The sequence below is a fragment of the Citrus clementina genome, unplaced genomic scaffold (assembly GCF_000493195.1).
Source record: "Citrus clementina cultivar Clemenules unplaced genomic scaffold, Citrus_clementina_v1.0 scaffold_5, whole genome shotgun sequence".
Lineage (NCBI taxonomy): Eukaryota > Viridiplantae > Streptophyta > Magnoliopsida > Sapindales > Rutaceae > Citrus > Citrus x clementina.
The window spans coordinates 7,082,118-7,106,668 of record NW_006262201.1 but is presented as its reverse complement, the minus strand read 5'-3'; the positions used below and the strand labels follow the sequence as shown (position 1 = coordinate 7,106,668).

The window sequence follows — 24,551 nt, the reverse complement described above, 5'->3', positions numbered from 1 at the left end:
TTTTTTTTTTTTTCTATGACAAGGTTTTGGGACTAGGAAATTTGTTGCACCAAGAGTAATAGATTTTTTTTTTTAATTTTATTAAGAAGATTAGCATCTTCTTAGATCTATTCCACAAAAGCGCTTTGTTTATAAAGACCAAAATACTTTAATTTTTAATGGCAACTCAATCCCCTTCACTTCAACGTAACCAAAATTCGAATACAGAAGTGTTTTTAAAATGGTCGCTAACATAACAACTCGAAAGATATCAATTAATTTATACTTACAAAAAGTGTACTACGCTCTCTGACTAGGTCTTGCTCACTTGTATCATCTGTAGTGTCCATTTTACAACTGGATTATATTGTTAAGTCTTGTAATGGACAAGACATAAATTTAATGCCAATTTAATCAATAACAGCAGAAAAAGTAAAAAACAATAGCAAATAATAATGAACATAGTAATGGTGATGATGAATGCGTGAAATCGACTACTTGTAAGGCACAAAATCTGCCACAGCCGAGTGAATTTTTCACTCAAAATTCATAAATGACTACTTGTTTAATATAGGGAAAATAATAATAATAATAATAATAATAAGAAGCACATAAATCCCTAATTGTTCCGTTAATCACAAGATACGAAGGAAATAGCGAAAATAGGAGAACATTTTATATGGCAAGTGTTATGTCTAAGTGGTAGACCTGTCGGTATCAGAGTGACACCTTGTTAGTGACATCTTGAGACCTATTGTTAATGACATCTTGAGATCCAGTATGGCGGAGCAGCAATGGACCATCCCTTCATTTAGAAAATATGGCCAGAAAATGCAAGAAATGTTTTAGTTTCTCTCGATCTTATGGCTACAAGCCTATAATAATTTGTAAATTATATGATTTGCTTTTAATTAGTACGTTTCCCCGTGCATGCATTTGTTTTTCTCTTTTTCTTGAAAGTCCAAGCATCGTTGATTTTTGGTGTATGATATACCAAGCATCTCACCGTTCTCACTAGATTATATTAGAAGGGAGCTGTTAGGCTTAAGACGAGACCGATTCTATGGATTGAGTCTGGTACTGATGTTGGTGAGGTCTACTACCTGAGGCTTATCTCGTTTGAGAGCCCATTTTCAACAATCTGAATTTTCTCCAGTCACTTGAATTCTTCTATTGATCATAAACAGAATAATGCAGCTTTTATTTTTCTTATTACTTTCCTAAAAAAAAAGAAAAGAAAACAATTTGTTGATTTTGATGATGTTTCTGTGGCTTATGAAGCTGCAAGTAACATTACAAGATATCTTAGAGGTGGAAGAAATGATAGTTCTGGGTTACAGAATGACACACTATAATATCCCCAATGGAGGACCAGGAGGACGTTATGATTGAAAGTGATAGTGTTTTTTATACAACAAATTTTTGAGTTTGTTTCAAAAAAAGTAAAATATTTAGGAGATATGGTAATTAAAGACGACGTGTATAGACTAATATAACCAATATGTTGACACATACAATAATTTTTATTGATTTATTTCCTTTTTCAAGAAAATATTTGGCTCAAAAGTAAACAAAAAGATTTTTTGTACATCTCAAAAAATCTTATAAGTTGAACTAAAACAGACTAAGACATTGCCATGATTGATAGGTAATAGTATACCTATCATTTATTTAATTAAACAAAATAGAATAACCATTAAATATGGTATTAAAAGATTGATGTCTACTGAGATTACATGCATTTGTTATTTGTTAAACACCCTATTTAACCATAGGCTTAAACGAGGTGAGACTCTTGAAATGCTCCCATGGCTTCTCCCAAACGACAGCTTCAAACTTCTTGGTCGAAGGTCCGTCCTTGACGACCAAGATCAACCGGTAATTGGTGCCGGAAACCACCTGAGTCTCACCCTTCTCCACACTCTCGAACTTCAACGCGCCCTTTGACCGTTTGTTGTACTCCGTCACCGCGAACTGCCCGATCTCCATCACGTGCTTCTCCTTGGGGTCCTCTATCGGCTTCCATCCCCCAAGCATAGGCATAGGCTTAAACGAGGTGAGACTCTTGAAATGCTCCCATGGCTTCTCCAAAACGACAGCTTCAAATTTCTTGGTCGAAGGTCCGTCCTTGACGACCAAGATCAACCGGTAATTGGTGCCGGAAACCACCTGAGTCTCGCCCTTCTCCACGCTCTCGAACTTCAACGCGCTCTTTGACCGTTTGTTGTACTCCGTCACCGCGAACTGCCCGATCTCCATCACATGCTTCTCCTTGGGGTCCTCTATCGGCTTCCATCCCCCAAGCATAGGCATAGGCTTAAACGAGGTGAGACTCTGGAAATGCTCCCATGGCTTCTCCAAAACGACAGCTTCAAATTTCTTGGTCGAAGGTCCGTCCTTGACGACCAAGATCAACCGGTAATTGGTGCCGGAAACCACCTGAGTCTCGCCCTTCTCCACGCTCTCGAACTTCAACGCGCTCTTTGACCGTTTGTTGTACTCCGTCACCGCGAACTGGCCGATCTCCATCACATGCTTCTCCTTGGGGTCCTCTATCGGCTTCCATCCCCCAACCATAGGCTTAAAAGGCTTAAACGAGGTGAGACTCTTGAAATGCTCCCATGGCTTCTCCCAAACGACAGCTTCAAATTTCTTGGTCGAAGGTCCGTCCTTGACGACCAAGATCAACCGGTAATTGGTGCCGGAAACCACCTGAGTCTCGCCCTTCTCCACGCTCTCGAACTTTTACGCGCTCTTTGACCGTTTGTTGTACTCCGTCACCGCGAACTGGCCGATCTCCATCACATGCTTCTCCTTGGGGTCCTCTATCGGCTTCCATCCCCCAACCATAGGCTTAAAAGGCTTAAACGAGGTGAGACTCTTGAAATGCTCCCATGGCTTCTCCCAAACGACAGCTTCAAATTTCTTGGTCGAAGGTCCGTCCTTGACGACCAAGATCAGCCGGTAATTGGTGCCGGAAACCACCTGAGTCTCGCCCTTCTCCACGCTCTCGAACTTCAACGTGCTCTTTGACCGTTTGTTGTACTCCGTCACCGCGAACTGCCCGATCTCCATCACGTGCTTCTCCTTGAGGTCCTCTATCGGCTTCCATCCCCCAACCATAGGCTTAAAAGGCTTAAACGAGGTGAGACTCTTGAAATGCTCCCTCGGCTTCTCCCAAACGACAGCTTCAAATTTCTTGGTCGAAGGTCCGTCCTTGACGACCAAGATCAGCCGGTAATTGGTGCCGGAAACCACCTGAGTCTCGCCCTTCTCCACGCTCTCGAACTTCAACGCGCTCTTTGACCGTTTGTTGTACTCCGTCACTGCGAACTGCCCGATCTCCATCACGTGCTTCTCCTTGGGGTCCTCTATCGGCTTCCATCCCCCAACCAACGCTCCTTGACGGTCGCCGGCGGCCAGGAGAGGGACCACGGAGAGAAAGAGAACAATAAGACAGCAAAGACGTTGGTTCATTTTCGTTGTTTTGGTAACCGTTCACACCACAATGCGTGACTCGCGGTCCTTGAGTGAATACTTCGTCTTGGTCCTCGGTTTTGGATTTTATAGGCGGCGAGTTTTACTAAATTACTTTTTCGAGTTCTTGCTTCCGGTTTGACAATTTGATGTAATATATATAGATGATTCAAGGATGCCCGGTGTGGATTACGAATAACCGGGTACAGTTCAATTAGACGAATTACGTGGGTCCCATCCGGTGGCAATAATTGATAACAGGGGAAAACTAGCCGCAATTATCACGTGCAGTCTTTTCTTTCGCATCTCATTGCTACAGTAATTTTGTAAATTACAAAAGTTGCTTTTAATCTGTTTCGTCTTGGACATAGCCAATGAAAGATAGTCTTGGAAATGAAATTTTCTAATTCCCAATTTCATTTTAAAAAAAAATTCCATCAAAATTTTATTTTCTAACATACGAAAGAAAAAATTCTTAAACTCAAAAGTGATAAAATTTTGATTGTTTAAATATTTGATTTTACATGATTGACATTGGTTCTTAATTATTTATAATTATATTTTTTTCCTTTATTTTATGTAAGTGCGAGACATAGATGCAGCGTTACAGGTGCTACCCATGTGCTAGCTGGGAGCCAAAAATCTGCTAATAAGTTTAGTAATACAAGACTGGACTGATTTCTTGAATCAGAGCAATTAGGTCTTTAGACTCGTATTGAACACTTAGATTCAGAGTCACGAGAGTTATAGCAGCTTCTCTGTAACATTGTCTTTAGAGCAGTATAAATCCCTATAATATTAATACTAGTATCTCAATTGGTGAGTGGAATTCATTTCTGAATGTATTGATCCTTGTTAAGTGGGTCAAGATTCATCAAAGATTGCTTTATATCAATTACACGAATTACGTGGTTCCCATCCGATGCCAATAATTGATTACAGGGGAAAACTAACCGCAATTATTTTGATTGTTTAAATATTTGAATTTACATAATTGACAATGGTTCTTAATTTTTTTATAATTTTATAATTTTTTCGTTTGTTTATGTAAGTGTGAGACAAAAACCAAAATTTATTTATTTGAACTTTATTGAGACCTCCTCATCAAAATAATAATAAAAAAAATAATTGCATATTCAAGACGTGGGTTAGATTGCATATTCGAGACGTGGGTGCATGAATGGGTCCACAGAGAAAATAATTGCAGATAAGAAGACAAACATGGAGCATCCGACCTCATTTTAATTTTGTTCTTTCTCTCTCTATTCACTCACTCTCTCTCTATCTATTTCTTCATTGTTTCTCTCATTTTTCTCTCGTATTTCTCTACACCAAGCATTTTCCAATACCAATCAGGTGAAGGTAAAATGAGTCCACAAAGATTTTGTAAGATAGACCTTATCAATAAGATTTTGTAACGTAGCAAATCGAATAATAACGCATGGTTGGTACTTACATATAACGGATCGACGGCAGAGTTTTATCGCACATATGATTAGGTAAGATTAATGGCTACGGTTAAATTGCATGTTCGAAACGTGGGTGCATGAATGGGTCCACAGAACAAATAATAGTACATACAAAGACAAATAAAGTAATAACACCAATCACGTGGAAGATAAAATGGGTCCACAAATTATGTGTCCAGCATATCTCATTCACATTTTTTGAATTTGCATGGAATTTGCAAGGAGTATGCCAAAGAATTTGCAAGGAATATGACGTTATTGCTCATTTCTCTCTCAAGCACATAATACACGTTCTTCGACACGCGTGCCTTCTGAAAAGGACAGGTGTCCAACCTCATCTTAATTACTACCATGACATAATTGATGGTGCTTAAATCAATTTTTTTTCTTCTTTTTTTTTTTAATTTAAAGAATTTTCCTTTAAAAAAAAATTTAATATCAAAATGCCTTCAATGTTATTACTGCCGAAAGCCAAACTTCCTTTGGGTAATTAATTTAGGGCCATGACTACAATGGTTCAGGTGCATCGATAGATCAGGATGAATAAAAAATTATAAAAAAATTTCGCACCGTTCGATGCTAATTCAAAGTAAATCAATGGTTGGATAATCAAAAAAGAAGAAGCTGGCAACGGGAGAGAAGGTAAGCGTGGACCCTATCTAATAAGGGTTATCAGATACTCAGATTATTTTACCAGTTACTACATTTGTCTCTGTTTCTGACGGGACCACTGTAGCAAATCGTGGTAGAATAGTAACACCGGTGATGTTAATTTATTATTGTTTATAAAATATAAATTTAATTAAGTTTTAATATTAATGAGTTTAGGAAATACAATAATTAAAATTTTATAATGTAAAACAAATTAATAATCATGTTACTAACTTATTAATATCTTGTATGATTTGTGAATTTGAAAAATAAATAAATATCTACAAATATTCATAGTTATCCATATCCATATTAAGCAGCTAAAATTAGATATGGATGAATGTGGATATTATGGATAATTCTAAATATTTACCATCCTTAACTCAAAATAGAATTATAATTACAATTACCATCACAATTTCATCCCAGTTACAATTATTATTATGATTTCAATTTTAATTACAGGTTCCCAATTACAATTATAAGTTCAATTTCAATTCCAACTACAATTACGATTGCCATTACAATTCAATTTCAATTCAATCATAATTATAACCATTGACTAATTAAATTGATGTACATAAGCCATGTTAATATTATTTTAACTTTAATATTATTATTGCATTTGAAATCATATTTGTTATGTATTTATATTATTTCTTTAATAATATTCATATAGAAACACTAAAATTAACATTTAGGCAGGTAATCTACCGTCTTAACCCTTATGAAAAGTTCCATTGATCATCCTTTTGCGGCCAAAACTACCTTCCTAGTTTTTTTTATACAAAATTTTCATTCTAATGATGATAGATTGTTGTTACCATCATCGTCATCATCCCGACTCTCATGTCGTGGCCACCAACTTATTCATAGTTTTCATCTCAATATTAATTATGAAAGATTTGGGACATTGTATTTTGAAATATGTGATATACAATTTTTAGGCAGTTTTTTTTTTAAATTTATCTAAAATCTGAAAAGATATGGTCAAATTCCCATTCGAGGCCATTAATTTTCCTTTTAAGCATACCTCAAGGTCCTTCTAAAAAAGACATTAAAATAAATGTAACAATATGTGAAATAAAACATGATGGCTATAATATAGTAATTATGGAGAGGTTGGTTTGAATCTGAAAAACCACATTTATTATTTTTAGAATATATTTGATCATTTTTGCAAGATTATCTTATATTACTAGATTGAACCAAGTTTCCACTAATCTAAAGTCTTGGGTCCTCCATTTTATTGTTCATTACCTTCCCCTAATGACTTTGAGTCTATAAAGAGGTCTTATAATTTAAAACATATTAATAAATTATTGGATCTCTATTGTTTAGACAGTGCTTAGTTTCTTCACCACTAAGGGTCTCATCTAGTTTTAGAGTAATTGGGACCTTTGTTCGAATCCTAACACCACATTTATTTATTTTTTAAATGTATTTGATCATTTGTACAAGATTATCATGTATTACTAAATTAAAACAAGCCTCCCCTAATCTAAATCCATAGGTTCGCCATGTAGTGATAGAAATAATATTTAAATTAGCCAAAAAAAAATTTTATTTTTTTATTTTTTAGGTTTAGAATCCATCCAGTATATACACACACACACACCAACAAATGTATTTGTGTATGTATATGTATATGTGTGTGTGTGTGTGTGTAACAATAGTACAATACTAAGGTTCAATGTTTCACTGTTTAAATTAAGAAATGATATTTATGCCAACACTAACTTAGAGTATAAAGTTTTTATACCACCTCTAAGGCATCTTCATTAACACTACTTTGATTTTCTTCAACAGGTTTCATGATATAATTTCGAAGCCTCTTGCATCCAAATCTCGCTCTACAATCTTATACTCCACATGATTCAAATTGTTTATCTCCGTTGATTTCAATTCAGCTGCCATCCATTGAAAAAAAAAATATCACTTGGAAAAAGTTTAATTGGAATTAGGATTATATTAGTGTAAAGAGTCATTTTTTTTATTTAATGACTTAATTGACTAATTTCAATAAGTTAATTTATTAAGTCATTTGTTTTTTCAACTTAATAAAAATTTTCAGTCATTATTAAGTTATTAAGCTAATTTTGTAGCTAATATCATTAAAAGATATTCTCCAAAAATTCATATCTAATTAATTAATTTTTATCTTTACCTAAATAAAATTTAATAATTAACATTATTACCTATTTCTATAACTTGTGATAATATAGTTATGGACAATTATTATTTTTATCTTTTTATTTTTTAAATTAAAATTATTTATTTTCATAATTTTTATGAATATTGTTTTATAAAAAAAACATTATAAACTACAATAAAATTAATTAACATGTACTAATTTATAATATTAAAGGGTTGTATTCTATTAAACACAATTTAGGTTATGATAATATATAATATTATTTATATTTTAACATTTATAATTTATAAGGGCACAAATATAAAAATACGAGTTTCAGATTTTTTAAGTTAAAAAATAAATGATTTAGTGATTTTTAATAATTTTTTGCAGTTTGGTGGAGGGAGATATTCGAATCTATCCAAAACTAACCGTTTGCTTTTTTTTTTGTTGCATAATTTATTAATTATTTCCAATTAATTAAAACAATTACAATTCATTTTCTTAAACACATAAAATAACTTAAATTTTGGTCAAAATCATTCAAAATTAAATTTTAATTTCTTTCACAAAATAATTTTATTCTAATTAAATTAATTAAATATTTTATTTTATTGGAACGTTTCTTACAAAATTTGTACCTCAATTCGCCACTTAAGACGAAAAAGTGCAATTACAGTACTTGTGACATGTAGTGTATTACCTGTGACATTATTGAGCAACAGTTGTGATAATAAGAGAGTAACTAGAGAACTTGTGACATGGTGTATGCAACTTGGAACACAAACACACAAACAAGGGCAGTTGTGAATTCAACCGAAATAACCGGTTACTTTGCTATGCTTATTGCACACATGTCATAATTTAATTGGCTTTATGTCATGTCACAGTGAACCATGCATACACCGGTTGCATAGTAGGAAGACCCTTAATTTAGAAGTGAAGCAGAGAATAAAGTCCTAGATGCCTTTTGAAATTAGAAATACATTTTATATGCTTTAATTAATGAATTCACCGAGGCATTATTGATCCAATCCCGGTGAAGTAATTGTGGGTGAAAAAAAAAAATAAAGTGCTGAATTGGCTATTAAAAAAGAGTGTCACTTGATCACAATCACATTGGTCCACAACTCACTCGAGGCAAATTTCATCTATGTGTACTGCAAATTTAGCCAAACCATGCATGCATGAACAAAATTAGGCCGTAGTCCTCATCACAACATTAATTGAAGCCACAAAAGCCAGCAAATCCAAACGAAAACTTAAAAGGAAGTCTTTTAACTATTGGAAACATTAATCATTTTACAATCTATTACATTATAAAGATAAATTTTATAATAAGTTAAGTTATAACATATCAAATATTTTCAATATATATAATTATTTAAGAAGTCTTTTAACAATAATTTTTTTTTCTTTTTCAGTTAATCATGTCATATACCGTTATCTAAAATGCTGGCGATATTATTATTCCTCACTTTTCTCAAAAAAAAGAAAAGAAAAGAAAAAAGAAACATGATTAACGTTTAGAGAAAAGTCATGCCTTTTAAAAAGAATATGTATACAATAGCAATCCATACTTTATAAAATTGATGGTGATTACAAAGAAAAAATTGTTTAAAATAGTTTTAATGCACAAATATGATGACTTTTGGCAAAAATTAGTTTCGGAAATGTTGGGATGAAAACCATATTAATTGAGAATTAAAATTACTTAACTACCATCTAATAGATGAAAACCATATCAATTGGGACTTAAATTAAGATTTAAATGTTGAAATATTTAGCATTACTCACAATAACCAATTCAAATTATGACTATCATGTAGAAGCAAATGTTTATGCTTGGGTTTTTTACTTCTTGAATTTGATTGGAAAATTTTCTGAGATAGAGAAGTGTTTTGGATAAGCTTTTCGGGATTGAAACCACAAATTGGTAGAGGAAATTAATTTTGGACAAACTTTTCTTATATTGTAGGAACTTCTAGTTGGAGTAGTGATGGCTTTGTCTTCATTTTTGGTTCCTTTTGTGTCGGCAGCCCCTTACTATTCTCTTGACCCTGAGTTTGAGATAGAAATTTATCAACCTCCAACCCCACATCCACAAACAAGTTCATTGAAATAATTACTCTTTTAATTAAGAGGACCCAAATGATTTAGGTTTCAGTTCTTATCATTTGTCTATTATTTCTTTGAAACATTTATTTTGAGCGTTACTGATCTTAATTATCTGTATTTCTCCAATTATTGAAGAATTTCAAGTGGCCACTTTTTCTCCTTTTTATATATGTTTATTTTTTGGAGTGATCAAACGGGTGCAAAATCAAGTATTCGCTGGTCTGTAGTTTAGCCAACGATGGCTGATCCACACAGTTGATTATATGATACTATTAGCTCTCAAAATCTTTCTTATTTGAGAACATAAATTGCCCATTAATGTTAAACTATGTTACCCAGCTCCATGCACATACATTAAATGTTTAGGTAGTTTTACAAAATGTTAACAGCATGCCAAAATTTGATGTTGTCATATTCGACATTTCAAATTGAAAAATACGCAAGCAATCTTCAGTGAACATTACGTGTTTATTGAATAATTTAAATGGCCAGTAAATCAACAGTCCGTGAGTTTTAAATCTATTATGACTTAATGTATCTTTCTGTATTTGTACACCTGTTATATTATCGTAGTTTAAAATTTTAATATTATTTTAAATGTTAAAAATACTTTAATGCTATTAGTCTACTACACAGGTTATATTATTTATATTATATTTGTATTAATTAAAACTTTTAATGTCAATTTTCTAATTACTATATTGAAAAGGTATTATGGTTAAGAAAAAGTTTTGGCATTTCTTCTTGAAAATTTGAGGGTTTTCCAAATTCTAAGGGTATAGGTTTGAAAATTTAACGATCTTTAACTTAATGAAACAAAAGGGGGAAACCAAGAACTATTCAATTTTGTATTTTTTGTTTGTAATTCAAAAAATACATCCGCCAAACAAGTTTTACGCATTAATGCTGTCATAAAACGAAAAACAGTTTGCCAAAAAATGGTACCAAACATGTCCTTAATGTCTCACATGATTTCTTAGTAACTCCATATTAGATATATTTATACATTTTTAAAGGAGATTCTTTTAATTCTTCTGGTGTCTGCAGCCCCTGCTCCTCTTATAGATCTCCATCCCACATCTGCACTACGAACAAGTTGATTAAAATTAAATAATGTTGGAGATATGGGGTGAGCCGTCAATTTGGTAAAAAAATTATGTATAATATTGTTAATAATATAAAATATATAATAATAATTACAAAGAATCATAAATTAGAAAAATTAATTATTTTACAATCTATTTCTTAAGTAAGATAAATCTCGTAATAAGTTAAGTTATAATGTAAAAAATATTTTCAATTTATAATCATTTAAGAAGTCATTTAACAATAAAATTTTTCTTTTTTTGATCAATTGGTCATGCTACAGAGTATCATCTATATTCGTGGTGATATTATTATTACTCCGTATTCTCAAAAAACCCAATTTAACATTTAGAGAAAGTTCCTACCTTTTAAAAAGAACATGTATGCAACAGCTACCCATACTTTATCTTACCACGACAAAACTAATAGTGACTAAATCAATTTTCTCGAATAAAGCAAAATTTCTTAAAATTAATTTAATATACAAATATGATGACTTTTTGCAAAAATTATTTTTGGAAAATTAGTGACAGAAAATAGTAACGATTATTGTTTAGATGTGTAAATAGCCTAAACATGATCCCTAATACCAATATCCATGTGCATCTTAACACCTTTCGTCATATTCTTTCATTCATGGCCACTGGTTCAAGATTTGAATTTGATCATTAAATCATGTTCAATAATATTAGAGATTCCAACAATTGAGTACCAACTTAAATCCCAATGCTATGTGTCATTAACAAATGTTGTGTCATTTATAATTATTGAATGAATAATTACAAGCGACTTGTGGTAGAGCCGCTGAGAGAACAGTGGGAGCAGTTGCCTTTGGCCTGTCCGAAAAATCCAACGGTCCGAATATGTTGGTTGTGCTCCATCGTATAATTATAAAAATAAATATTAAATTTGTAATTATTGTTATATTTTGTTGGTCATCATTAGTATCCTAGATGCAACTACTCTACCGTAGTAGCCACTGCTAAAATTCAAAAGGTATGTTTTACTTAGAAGTTGAAATTATAAATTTGCTTCTTTTGATTAATTAAATGCATCAAATTCAAGTTCAACTTTATTTTAAAATCACACACAAATCTTGTCCAGTTTCATAATTTGAAAGTCCAAAACCTAATTAAATCCATTAAAAACAAGATTTAAGATCTAATATATTTGTTCCGATTTAGCAAATGTTTAATTTAATATTAAAAATCCATCAAAATGAATTTTTTATTTAAAAAGGAGAACAAAAATTTCTGCTTGTCAATCTTTACAATTTGACTGCCTTCTCTTAAAGTTCTGGTTCCTAGAGCAGGAGATTATAAAATGAGAGCAAAATAGAGTCATTCTCAATTTCATTATTTAGTTTAATATAGAATTCATCTATTTTTCCCTTATTTATTTCCCCCATTCTCCTTATCTCTCATATCCTCTTATTTTATTTCATCAAACTAAATATGTTATTAAGACATATGTAAGGAGAAATACTAAAAAAATTAGAAAAATAGATAAATAAGACGGTAAATTTTTTCTTTCTTTATATTTCATGCCGGTCATTCTACCCCCACTAATTTGATTTTCTGTCTATGTCACTGACTGTAAAACAGTCTAGATGTCTAATGGGAAGAATTTGACAATTAGAAACTAAGTTTGACACTCTGGTTCAGCATCCATTGTTGTTTAATAACTTGTGTTTGTATGAACAAATAAGATGCGTTAAGGCTGTTTTGAAGATTTATCCTCCATCTAGAATGGTAATTTTACTTTTCGGGTATCCAAGAAATTAAAAGGGGTTTTAAGTAATTTGTAATAAAATTATTTATTGATTTAGGGTATAAAGACTGATTTAATGAGTTCAAATATACTCACCCGCAATTTTTTTATGCAATAATAAATTGATAGAATAAAAAAATAAAAGAATCTTAGTTGTTAAATAGGAAATTGAATATTAATAAATGCATTATCACTCCTTAGTTAATATGTTTCTTACTTTGATGCATATATTCTTGGGATTATGTGCCCTTTAAATCATATTGATTTATTTATTTTCTAATTAATATGATACTTGAGACATTTTCAGATATCTTTAATTTGCGAAAAAAATTTTGAATAAAGTTCATTTAATCATATTATATGTATTTTATACGATCATTATATGGATTCACATAAGACATAAATACAAGTTATCTTATGATTAAATAAATTAAATTCGTTGTTAATAAATAGAGTTTGACGTTCTATTTATGTTTAGATTATAGTAAATTCACAAATGTCCAAAATACAACCCAAATGTCAAAGAGCCCTCCCCACGGGCGGATATTGTCCATATTTCGCAGCTCCAAAATACAACCCAAATATCTTCATGCCGCTCTTCTTCCTAAGAACGATTTACCTGAAGAATAAACCAAGTCTTTGAATGTCGAAGTTGCAAAGAAAAATATTAATTGTTTATCGTAGAGTTTCGGAGAAAACAATAGAGTATATAATATATCCAAAGATAAAGAAAAATAGCTCATTTATATATAATTCATAGTCATATGTTACAGATCTAGAATGAAGATTTGTAGCCCCTACAGCCTTAATGGGGATATTTAAAAATATTGTAACCACCAAGGAATTATTATTTGCAACCAAAATTAAAAATGGCAACTCCTTTCAATAAAAATAACGTTTCAAAACCTTTTAAATGTCTTCAATTTCATGTTGCGATAAAGAAGAAATCCCAGGGGGTTATTTGCCAAAAGAAATATGACCAAATATTAATTGTTTATAGTAGAGTTTACACAATATACGTTATATTTTATATACGTACATAATGTGGTAAATATACACAATATAAATATAATTAAATAACGTATCCAAATTACAATATACGTACATCAGGTGATAAATATACGATTGTATGATAAAATTTCGAGTGGGCTTAGATAGCAATTTCTTAATTGTGTTTATCACTGTGTATATATTAATATATAGAGCTTTTATTTTTAAGGTTCAAGTATTATATTATTTTACGAATTTGAGTAATTTGGTTGACCGAAGAGATTTTCACTCTTTTTCTGTTTTCTTTTTTTTTTCTTTTTATTTCTATGACAAGGTTTTGGGACTAGGAAATTTGTTGCACCAAGAGTAATAGAATTTTTTTTTAAAAAATTTTATTAAGAAGATTAGCATCTTCTTAGGTCTATTCCACAAAAGCGCTTTGTTTATAAAGACCAAAATACTTTAATTTTTAATGGCAACTCAATCCCCTTCACTTCAACGTAACCAAAATTCGAATACAGAAGTGTATTTAAAATGGTTGCTAACATAAGAACTCAAAAGATGTCAATTAATTTATACTTACAAAAAGTGTACTACGCTCTCCGATTAGGTCTTGCACTTGTATCATCTGTAGTATCCATGATGAATGCGTGAAATCGACTACTTGTAAGGCACAAAATCTGCCACAACCGTGTGGTTAGCCGTTTGGTCTAAGCGGCTAGCTGGATTTGCTTATTCATCATCTTCTTCCTTTGTTTTTTCATCTTCTCTCTCTAAAACCCGAAACCCACACCTCTCTCTCACTACAACCCAACATTTTCTTATGTCTTTTGTTGCCAATTTCATGCTTCCAAACCGTGAATCATCTCTTGACCATCAATATTTCATCATCTAAACACCATTTTTCACTCAAAATTGATAAATGCCTACTTGTTTAACAAAGAGAAAAAAAATAATAATATAGCACATAAATCCCTAATTGTTTCATATAGCATTTTCTGTAGTCATCACAAAAAACAAAAAACTCAAGATTACATCCTTACCTTGTCTTTAATTCGAAAATGAAAGAGAATTTACGAGAAGATGATGTGTTCAAGTTACTTGAATGGCTCAAGATGACAGCAACAGTTTGATGGATCCGACTAGTTGTTTGTTATGAGCGAGATGGTGGCTTCAATTTTATGTGCTTGGTAACCAAATCCAAGAGAGAAATTAGAGAGTCGAAAGAGAGAAAGATGCGATTAGCAGACGAGAGACAGGAATTTACCGCTGGTATACCTTGAAACTTGCGTATTAATGTCGTTATACCCTCATACCTTAAATTTATCACTATATGCCTTTTGACAAGAGTAATGTCTAAAATACCCTCAAATATCTCTAATTACACAAGCAGAAGAATACTCAGCCAGCCTTGTTCTTCTCCTTCACGATATTTCTTCCTCCTCGTCGTCATTGAATTTCTTCTCCTTTGGCCGTTATAACTTCATCAAAATTACCCTTATCAACCATAATAATTTCTCTCTTGTTGGTGGTGGCATTCTTGGAGGCGGCATTCTCAGTGGCTGTGAAAATCATCCCTAATCGACAGCCAAGATTTCATGAAGTAGCATCAATATCAAATCTTCGCCAAGTAAAATTTTATATATATATACACGGAGTTCTTGAATCTTCATCCTATAATTTATAGTTGTTTAACATTGCATTTCTTATTATCATGTCTGATATGGTAATGGGTTGGATTAATCTTGGGTTTTATCGAATACTGTTGAAAAGTTGATTGAGTACTTTCTTGATACTGAAGCTCTGGGGCTTGAGTTTGAAATTGCAAGGTTAAGGCCAAGGTCAATTAATTTGTTTGATTTATTGTTATATTAAAACAATGAAATGTTTTTAGAAATGCATGCAACTTGATTGATATTTTGCCTCTTCCAAGGCGTATTAATAGATGAAGGTGCACAAATTTGGTTAAATACATCTTTCGATTATAATTGTATGTAGGTAGAATAATTTATATGTTGATGAGAATGAACAGAGTGTGAAAACTTTTGTAGATCTGTAACTCCTTGATTTGCTAATAAAAAATGAATTTTCTTAATTTTTTTGTACTTGTGAAGATTATCTACTTTTTGAAGTTTGATGATGAGAAACAATGAGTTCCAATTGTTTGGTCATTCTTCTTTTCTACCTCACCAAACACTTGCGGTAGCATCAATAAATTATAGGCATCAAGATTCAAGAACGTCATGACGCTTGTCGGCTTCACTTATTTCACTTGCATGCCTGGTATCCCTCTGTTTTGGCTTTAAGAGTTTTTTTGGCTTATTGCCTTGAATTTATCTTGTCTCATCCTGCCTGTCTCTGTTTCGTTCCTCTCTATTTCTCTCTTTATGCTTGCATGAGAACATGTGCTCATTTCTCTTTACACTAGCTGTAACTTCGACAAAGAAGTAACTTTGTTACAACTTTCATATTCTCTTAGTGTGGAATTACCTTGAACCAAAAATTGAAGCACTAACACCAAGTTTCAGCTAAAATGTATTAGGCTTGGCAAAACCCCGAGTCCGGTCCAAGTTTGGTGCTACCCGAGTTCAGACCGAATGACAAAAATTGATGCCCAAACCTGGGCAAAACCTGGCTTTTGCATGTGCGGGCCGGGCTCATGTCCCGGGTCGGGGTTTTTTTATCCGGGTTTCTAAGCCCCCAAAATCTTCTTTCAATTTTTTCTTTCATTTTTATCACCCAAATATCAACCAACAACATGCATTCATATTTCTTGTGTATCATACTACAAGATAAATCTCAAGCTTAACAAAAGAAAATAGTCAAATACAAACTTATAACATACTAACAATACAAATTTTGCACAAATAATAAATAAAAATTGTTTCAATCTACTTTCTACTACCTAAATTCATCCAATTTCTAACCTAAACTCATTTAATCTATATAAACAAAAATCATATTCAATAACACAATAAATCTAAACAACATCCAACATATCATAAATTCATAATTATGACACCAATTATCAATACAACACATGAAAATCTTAAAATGTTCAACAACTCAAAAAATAGTTCATAAAAGAGTCAAAATACTCTCATGTAAAATAAGTAAATAACAAGTTCATGTCTAATTCCAAATTAAAAATAAAAAAGGTTCATGTCATGCTGCTCAACGCTTGTGCCTCTCATCATCATTAGAAATTATCTCCTCCCAAGTAAAAATCTCAACCTCCGGAACTCCACCTTATAACAAAAATAATACATTAAGATTCAAAGCATTTTAAGCAAATAAATACTATATAATTCAAATAACTTTATAATAGATCAATTGGTACAAATAATTTAAATCTTAGGAAGATGATAAAATCTTTAAAAATGGTTTGGTGCTCCTGAAGAGGCCATGTTTGTACAAATAGCAAACACATTTGATCTATAATTAAATTATTGAATATCTTGCTCCCAGAGAGATGTATTGTACCAGCTAGTTATGAATCTCAAATAACCTTGAAGAGGTAGACAGTAAAAAAGTAAAGAGATTCAAATTGCCCTAGAAAAGACACGTGTGCACATAAAAAAAAAGATATCTTTAGCCGTTGTAGAGGCATATGTATTAGAAGTTTTAAAATATCTCAATTGGGCCTATATATTGAAAATGAGAGATTTTAATTAATCTTGATACTTGGTACAAGAGAGAAATTGAAATTGACATAATATTTTGCAATAAAATTTAGTTGTTATGATAAAATTTTAAGGATCCTAAATAAAAAAAATGTGAAAATCATCAAATTATATGATTGGCCAAAATTGTAAAATATTTGGACCTACGGTCCATATGCTAGAGGACGTAAAATTGATTAGTAAAATTTGAAGAATTTTGAACTTGTAGTCCATACGCCTGAAGTCAAAAAATTTATTAATAAATGTGAATCTAAACTATAGTGTCAAAATTAAATTGAAGAATTTATGTACTTATCCTTGAAAGATAAAATGCTCGAAACAAGTACTTGAAGTATTAAATCAAAAAGCTTGCATCTTATATGTTATTGATAAAACTATAATCATAGTTGTGTATATTATAACAATCTATACTTATAAAAGCATGATCACCTGAGTGAATTTATTATAAGTTTGATATGTCATAATCCACTTTGCTATGTGGTTTTATTAAAAACTAGACAATTAAATTTGCAATCTTTGCAAAATGTATTGATGATTTCATCATGAAAAGACTCCTGAAAAGCTTATGAATTTGTTTCTTTAAGAATAAAATTTAAGCTGAAAAATCTTAAAATGAAAGAATTACTCTCTTTATGAATTGAAATTAATAAAGTGGAATGCTGATACTATAGACATAGAAGAAGTATTTCATATTCAAAAATTGATTTGCTTTAAAATGTGTTGTATATATTTTAGTCCCGAAGAACTATATTTTATTCCAACTTGTGCCTACAAAGGCATTGAAAAATTGCATAATTACAAATTAAAATATGTTCACCATAAACTTGAAAAATGTCAAAATAGTGTAAATATACTTTTTCCTTGATTTGAATACTGAAGCTTGGTTTTATTTAAGAAGATCAACAAAATTATATAGATATATGCATGGTAATATTCTTCAATTTCAAGATATGATATCTCTACTTTATTATATGTTTTCAAGCTTTCAAGAGATGGTGTTGATCTTGCAGATTATTTCACCAAAGTAGTATTATTTATAACAAATTATGATTGATTTTTGAAGCACCCATTTCATTTTGAGGGGGAGCATATTTAACAAGGGGAGTTATTGATATGAAGGACTAAATGCACTGTACTCTTTTTCCTTCACTAAGCTTTTGTCCTAATGGATTTTTCCTAATAAGGTTTTAATGAGGTAGTTTGCACCTCCATAAAATATAGATGAATAATATACTCTTTTTCTTCAATTAGTCTTTTTCCCAATAAGTTTTTACTATCAAAGGTTTTAATTAGGCACATTCTTTGTATGATGAATATCAAAGGGGGAGTGTTATGAAATTATTATAATTTATGTGGATATTCATCAAAACAACATTCTATCTCCTCACAAGTAACTTCCTCTCTTATAACTCCCAATATCTCCCTAATTTGAAGATTGTTATCTCTTGTAATCATGATGTATTACTTACCATGGTTGTATCACTATAAAAGGAGGTTTTTGCTTCTTATTTGTATATATTTGAGATTGAATAAAATTGCCCTCTAGATACTATGCCTCTTATTTGCTTTCTTTCTTTCTCTTTCTATATTATTGTGCTCCTAATCGATAAATAATATAACAATGTAAAATCTGTGTTATTACTTTACTTTTATGATTAATTTGCTGGATTATTTTTTTTGTAAATAATTATTTACAAAGATATTAAACATTACTTTAAAATTACAGTAAGAGTATTATTGAAAAAGTAAAAAAAAAAAAACAAAAAGAGCATGAATATCACATATTCAACAACAGAAATGTCTTGAGTTATTTTTTAAAATATACTAATTAAGTAGAAACTTAACTCAATATATAGGGCCAAACGAATATTGGCACTTTATAGCCATCAAGTACTTTCTTTTGCTTATTAGAAAAGAAAAGTTATGGTGCATTTATTTATTCGTTCTGCTAAAGGATTGGAGTGCTAGCAATAGTTATTCTTACTGTTTCCATAAAACAATGGCACAAAACTTGTCAGAAGATTTGATAATTGATATTCTGTGTCGTTTTGGATTGGTAAATTTATTTTAAGAATTAAAATTTAAATAAAAAACTTTAAAAGAAATTATATTAAAACTTTATGAAAAAACTTGTATATTGTCAATCACTCATAATAAACATAGTGCTGTGCCAATTTGGGGTTATTTTGTGATTCAGTGCTTGTTATGCATCTGCTTCGTCATGGTAACCCTTCTGTTTGGATGCTTTAAAATTGTTGGTTGAATTGTAATTGATGATATCTCAAATGACATTCAAATTTTCTCACAATTATTGTGCTAATTGTTTGGTCAATTTGGGGTTCCACTTGTTAATTTTGTCCGATGGAGTGGTCCCCTTCCTGATATACGGAAATTTCTTTCTCAACATGCTAATGATTCCCATAGAAATCGATTTAGTAGTGGAGCAAAGAGGCTTTCATATTTTTCATTTTATTTTTATCTCCTTTTTAGCTTCACTGCTACAGTCTTGCAAGGAGTACGCAAGACTCATATTATGTCCCCCTAGTAGTAGATTTTTCTGTTATGTTTTTATTTTATTTTTAATAAAAGCCTCCTGATTATATGGCCCGCTAATTTTTTTTTTTAAAAAGTGAGTGCGTGTGTGTGTATATACTAGGAAGATATGAGATCAAACGTAAAATATTAATTTTAAAAAATAAGTACTCGTGGAATATTATATCGTTTCTTAAGATCATTAAGATTTCCTGTTAATATGCTTTCCATTGAAAACAAGAAAAAAAAAACACTTACATATTTCAAATTACTACAACATTTCTTAAGATTCCTCGACTCGAGCACTCATAATCATACTTACCCGGACCTCATCTCAGTGTCATGATTTATTAAATAATATTATAGACTGTCAAAATATATTGATGAACTAAAACGTTGAAGAATTATATATATGCATTATTCAAAATCAAATTATTATATACCATTGAAGCCAGCTTGAATCGAAGAAGCAGAGGCTCAACCTAATAAATGGAAGTTCGATGAGACGCCCTACGGCGAGACACAAAATTTGCCCAATTCACTTCCCACTCCCATGGTTGGAGGAGATGGCGACCAGAGCTATGTAAATGACAAATACTTCTATTAACTTTCTTCGATTCATGTATATGTTTCATTCTTTTATATAAAGCACTGAACTAAAAGTATAGCGGTTTTTAATTACATTATAACAGTTGAGACAATTTTCAATTTTTCATTTTGTGTTTGAGTGGAGTGACCCAAATACTGGATCCAATAAAAATTGATATTGTTCACTCATCTTGTTGTAGCCATAGTCTCTTATCGAATCCAGAAACACTGGACTAGCTATAAGTTTCAAAAGCTTCATCTGTTCTATTATTTCTCTTCCAGCAATCACAAGACAAAACGTAAACCGCACGGAACAGAATAAAAGAGTTTACAAAATAAAAAGTAATAGCCATCTAAAATTCAAAGTGTTTTCATCTACCCTCGATGAGATTTCAAACCAAAAAAGAAAAAAATAAGCTACATAGAAAACTACCTGCGAGTGATGCTACAGGAATAATGGCGGCCGCTTAAGAGAATTCAAATTTGGCGTGGCATTGTTAAGGACAGAATGACTAGTCCAGTGAGACTGTTTGAAGTCATCATAAGATAAGAGTACTTGAAATAGTATTTTGTTATTTCAATCTTTTAGGAGTGATATTTTAGTCTCTCTTAGAACTTGTTTTATCATTTTAGTCCTTCCAAGATTTTTATGTTAATACCTCACTTCGTTCGTGGTGTCCAAACGGTGCCAGAAAAACACACCTTTAAAAGGTAAATATTAAGATATCTTTCAAATTTTTTTTTTTTTGGGTATTTTAACTCAAGCGATAAAATGAGGTACTAAATGTCTATCAGGTAATGTTAAAAACTAGTTGTAAGAGAGACTAAATGTCATTCTCATTAAATTGAAAACCGAAGAGAAGAAATGCCTTGGACATATTGACGATTAATTGTGATGGTAGGAACGTGAGCTAACCTTTGACCAATCCTCTCCGGTCCCCTTTCTGTATCGTTGTTCTAAAATAGGACAACAAAGAATCTCCAGTTTCTCCAATGCCGTGATCTCAAGGAGGTATCCTGGGAGGGCCTTCAATTTGAAGCAAAACTGAATATCCAAGTAATTTAGACACGGCATTACCATAACATCTTCTTTTACATTACTCCGTGTTATGCCAAAACCCCACTCTTCCCATTCAAACATATGCACAACTCTCAGAAATTTCAATTTAGGAAAGGCAATATTACAATCACTTCCTATTCCGAAAAATTCATCACCCACTCTTTTCCCACTCATACCCGCTATATAGAGTGTTTCAAGGGATGGCAGTTTTCCCAGCGGAGGCAGAATCTCACACTTCTCACAACTTCTGAGATGCAAAGACTTCAGATTGTTCAATGACATTATCCATTTAGGGAATGTAATCTTGCCTTTAAAGCCAAGTATGTCTAATGCCACTAGATTTGAATGTGGTTTTAAGGCTTCGATAATTTCTTCGTGGTCCGCTTCTCCTCCTTCTTCATCCTTATCGAACCACAATCCCAAATCAACTACATTCCTCTTTTTCTCAAGCTCTGCATTTTCAGCCTCATCAACATCAGTCAAATTTCCCAATCCAGTAATTCGAAAAACCCCTCCGAGGTGGTTCAAGTGTCTGAGACCTTCGATGTTACATGCTTTGCCACTATATTTACCACCACTCACTACAAACTCAGTTAACGTCCGAAGACAAGTCAATCTCTCAAACCCTTTGGGGATGTAATCTAAATTACTGTAATAATATATCAAATGCCTCAGATTAACTAACTTTCCTATTCCTTGGGGTAATCTTTTCAAGCGAGGACAGTGCTCCACCTCTAAGGTTTGCAAATTAAATAATTCACATACTATGTCGGGCAATTCTTCCCTCATTAGCAGGGACAATTTAAGATATCTTAAATGTACCAATTTTTCTATCTCTTTAGGAATTGCGTAGATTGAATTCTGACCCCAAGAAACCTTTCCAGTAATTTTTAATGCCCTCAAACATGTCAAATGATCAAATAAGCCTTGCAGGACATGAAAAGAGACTTCAAATTCGCTATGAATTAAAAGACTACGTAACTTTTTGGCTTTGAATATAGAAACAGGAAATGAAGCACGTCTGCCAAGCACCAACATTGAATGACGAAATTTCTCTAGAGAAGTTTTTGTCAACGATTCCTCAGAACCATCTGCTTCAATTGAAAAATATTCGTGTTTGGTAAGAAATTGTGCAAAATCATGCACTGCATCACTCATTTTACACCTTGTAACATTATCCTCATCATCTTTATCAAACTTTTGGAAGAATGATCGTGTGGCTAAGTAATCAAAATATTCTTGACCAATTACTTCCATCTCTTTATTTCCTATCGGCCTAATATAACCTTGAGCCATCCATAATTTGATCAATTCATCTTTCTCTATATTGTAGTCTTTTGGAAAGACAGCACAATACAAGAAACACAATTTTATCATTGGAGGAAAATCATTATAACTTAATAGCAGAGGGGCTAAAGGATCATTTTCAAGCTCATTTAGCTTCCCCATCTCAATATCTAAAATACTACTTCCCCTTTCTTTTCTTGCTCTTCTTAAGCACAAGAGATTCCCAAATTTATGCAAAATTGTCTTTATTCCTATTCCACCCTGTTGTACTTTACTACTCTCATATAACAATTTGCTTTTCTCAGATTCATCAAGTAAGGAAGTAAAATTAAACATGTGTTTCTTTATGGCAATTATATCACCTAGCCTTTTGTTGATTGCTTTTATCTTAAATGCAGTACCACAACGCAAAAAGACTTGTTTGAAGCCGAAGCACAAGCAACGTACCTTGTTCTTTTTCTTATCAATTTTCTCAGCACACTCGATTTTCAGTTTGAGCCTTGAAGTGATCAACTCATCCAACACGTCTTCCAAGTCGTAGGATGCCTCTTTGAGCTTTTGTACCCAAAGTACTCTCCCACGTGGCTGCTTCATAGTTTCTGTTTGTTCTTCTTCTGTATCTAGAAGCATAGAGTGAATGGCTTCAAAATTTTCTTTAAGCTTTTTAAGTTCTTGGCGATCGATGATACCACCCACGACAGCCATCGATGAATTTAGCAGCTCCAATGCAATGGAAACGATCGCTTCAACCACGTTGCTGAAAGTCAAAAGTGGACAAATGTGTTGATGTGTTTAATTTGTCAAAATGTTCAGAAGAATAGAAGATGCACGCAATAAGCCAGTTAACGAGTATTATTTTATTTTAAAGATTAATCAATGGTGCCTGCTTCCGCACTTCACGGCTGTTGTCACATGGCCTTTATTTATTTTATGTCTAAAAGATCTTGTTTATATAAATTCTTAGATGGCCATAGCATTCCTTGGAAAACAATTTACAGATACCCCGGCTTGAGTTTGGAAAAATCCACACGATTAATAAATAAATGAGTAAAATTAATTTATGTCATCTATCTAATAATTATATTTATTTTTAGGCGGGCGGCATGGAGCTCGGCCTCACTCTCAAAAAAACTCTTATATGCTTATAGTAAAATAACATTGAGATCCATAGTTTTTTAATACTTGAAATTAGTATATAATTTATTTTTTCCTTAATACACCCTTGATCCCTAATTTAAAAAAAAAAAAAGCTAAAATAACCCTTATTTAAGTGAGTCACATAACTTTTGGGCTTCAGCAGAGGCGGAACGAGATGATGACGTAAGAGGCCCTGACGTCCCCTCAAAAACAAAAAAAAAAGGGAAAAAAAATAATATTGTAAGGGATGAAATGAAAATATACCGAATTCGATGTATGTTTTACGTTCGTCCCCTTAATTTTAAAAATATTATGCTAAAGCCTATACAAATTTATAGTTCCTACATTATAGTCTTTATTGTTGGCATCCACAATTTTATTTTATTTTGTGTTTATAGCGAACCTAAATTTATGACTTTTGCATTTTGGCCCCTTAAAACCAAAATTTTGGTACCATCCCATAAGGTTGGGTGGTTGAAATTAGTAGTGCAAGACTGATTTGGTCATTTCAATTAGAGTTAGGGCCAATTTTGAGATTGCTGTATCTGATGAAATAAGTTACTTGTATTATACATATAAAATAAGCAGTT

The 24,551-nt window shown here is 31.9% G+C and overlaps 2 protein-coding genes across 2 annotated transcripts; both read right to left on the bottom strand.

Moving 5' to 3' along the window:
• Positions 1 to 2,317: 2,317 nt before the first annotated feature.
• LOC18041803 (multicystatin) lies at positions 2,318 to 3,596 on the bottom strand. Its single transcript, XM_006431707.2, has 2 exons — positions 2,777 to 3,596; positions 2,318 to 2,540 (listed from the first exon to the last, which is right to left on the bottom strand). Exons 1-2 carry the CDS (start codon positions 3,454 to 3,456, stop codon positions 2,351 to 2,353), a joined length of 870 nt encoding a protein of 289 aa, XP_006431770.2. The 5' UTR covers positions 3,457 to 3,596; the 3' UTR covers positions 2,318 to 2,350.
• Positions 3,597 to 21,363: 17,767 nt separating this feature from the next.
• On the bottom strand, positions 21,364 to 23,529 carry LOC112097837 (disease resistance protein RGA2-like). The gene has a single exon (XM_024183421.1). It carries the CDS (start codon positions 23,527 to 23,529, stop codon positions 21,364 to 21,366), a length of 2,166 nt encoding a protein of 721 aa, XP_024039189.1.
• Positions 23,530 to 24,551: the final 1,022 nt, after the last annotated feature.

What these genes read in the sequence shown, in the direction of transcription:
- LOC18041803 (XM_006431707.2), bottom strand. Translation starts at nt 3,456, where the DNA reads ATGAACCAACGTCTTTGCTGTCTTATTGTTCTCTTTCTCTCCGTGGTC. An exon ending in AAGGAGAAGCATGTGATGGA is followed by an intron (nt 2,541 to 2,776) that starts GATCGGCCAGTT and finishes TTGGGGGATGGA; the next exon opens with AGCCGATAGAGGACCCCAAG.
- LOC112097837 (XM_024183421.1), bottom strand. Translation starts at nt 23,529, where the DNA reads ATGGCTGTCGTGGGTGGTATCATCGATCGCCAAGAACTTAAAAAGCTT.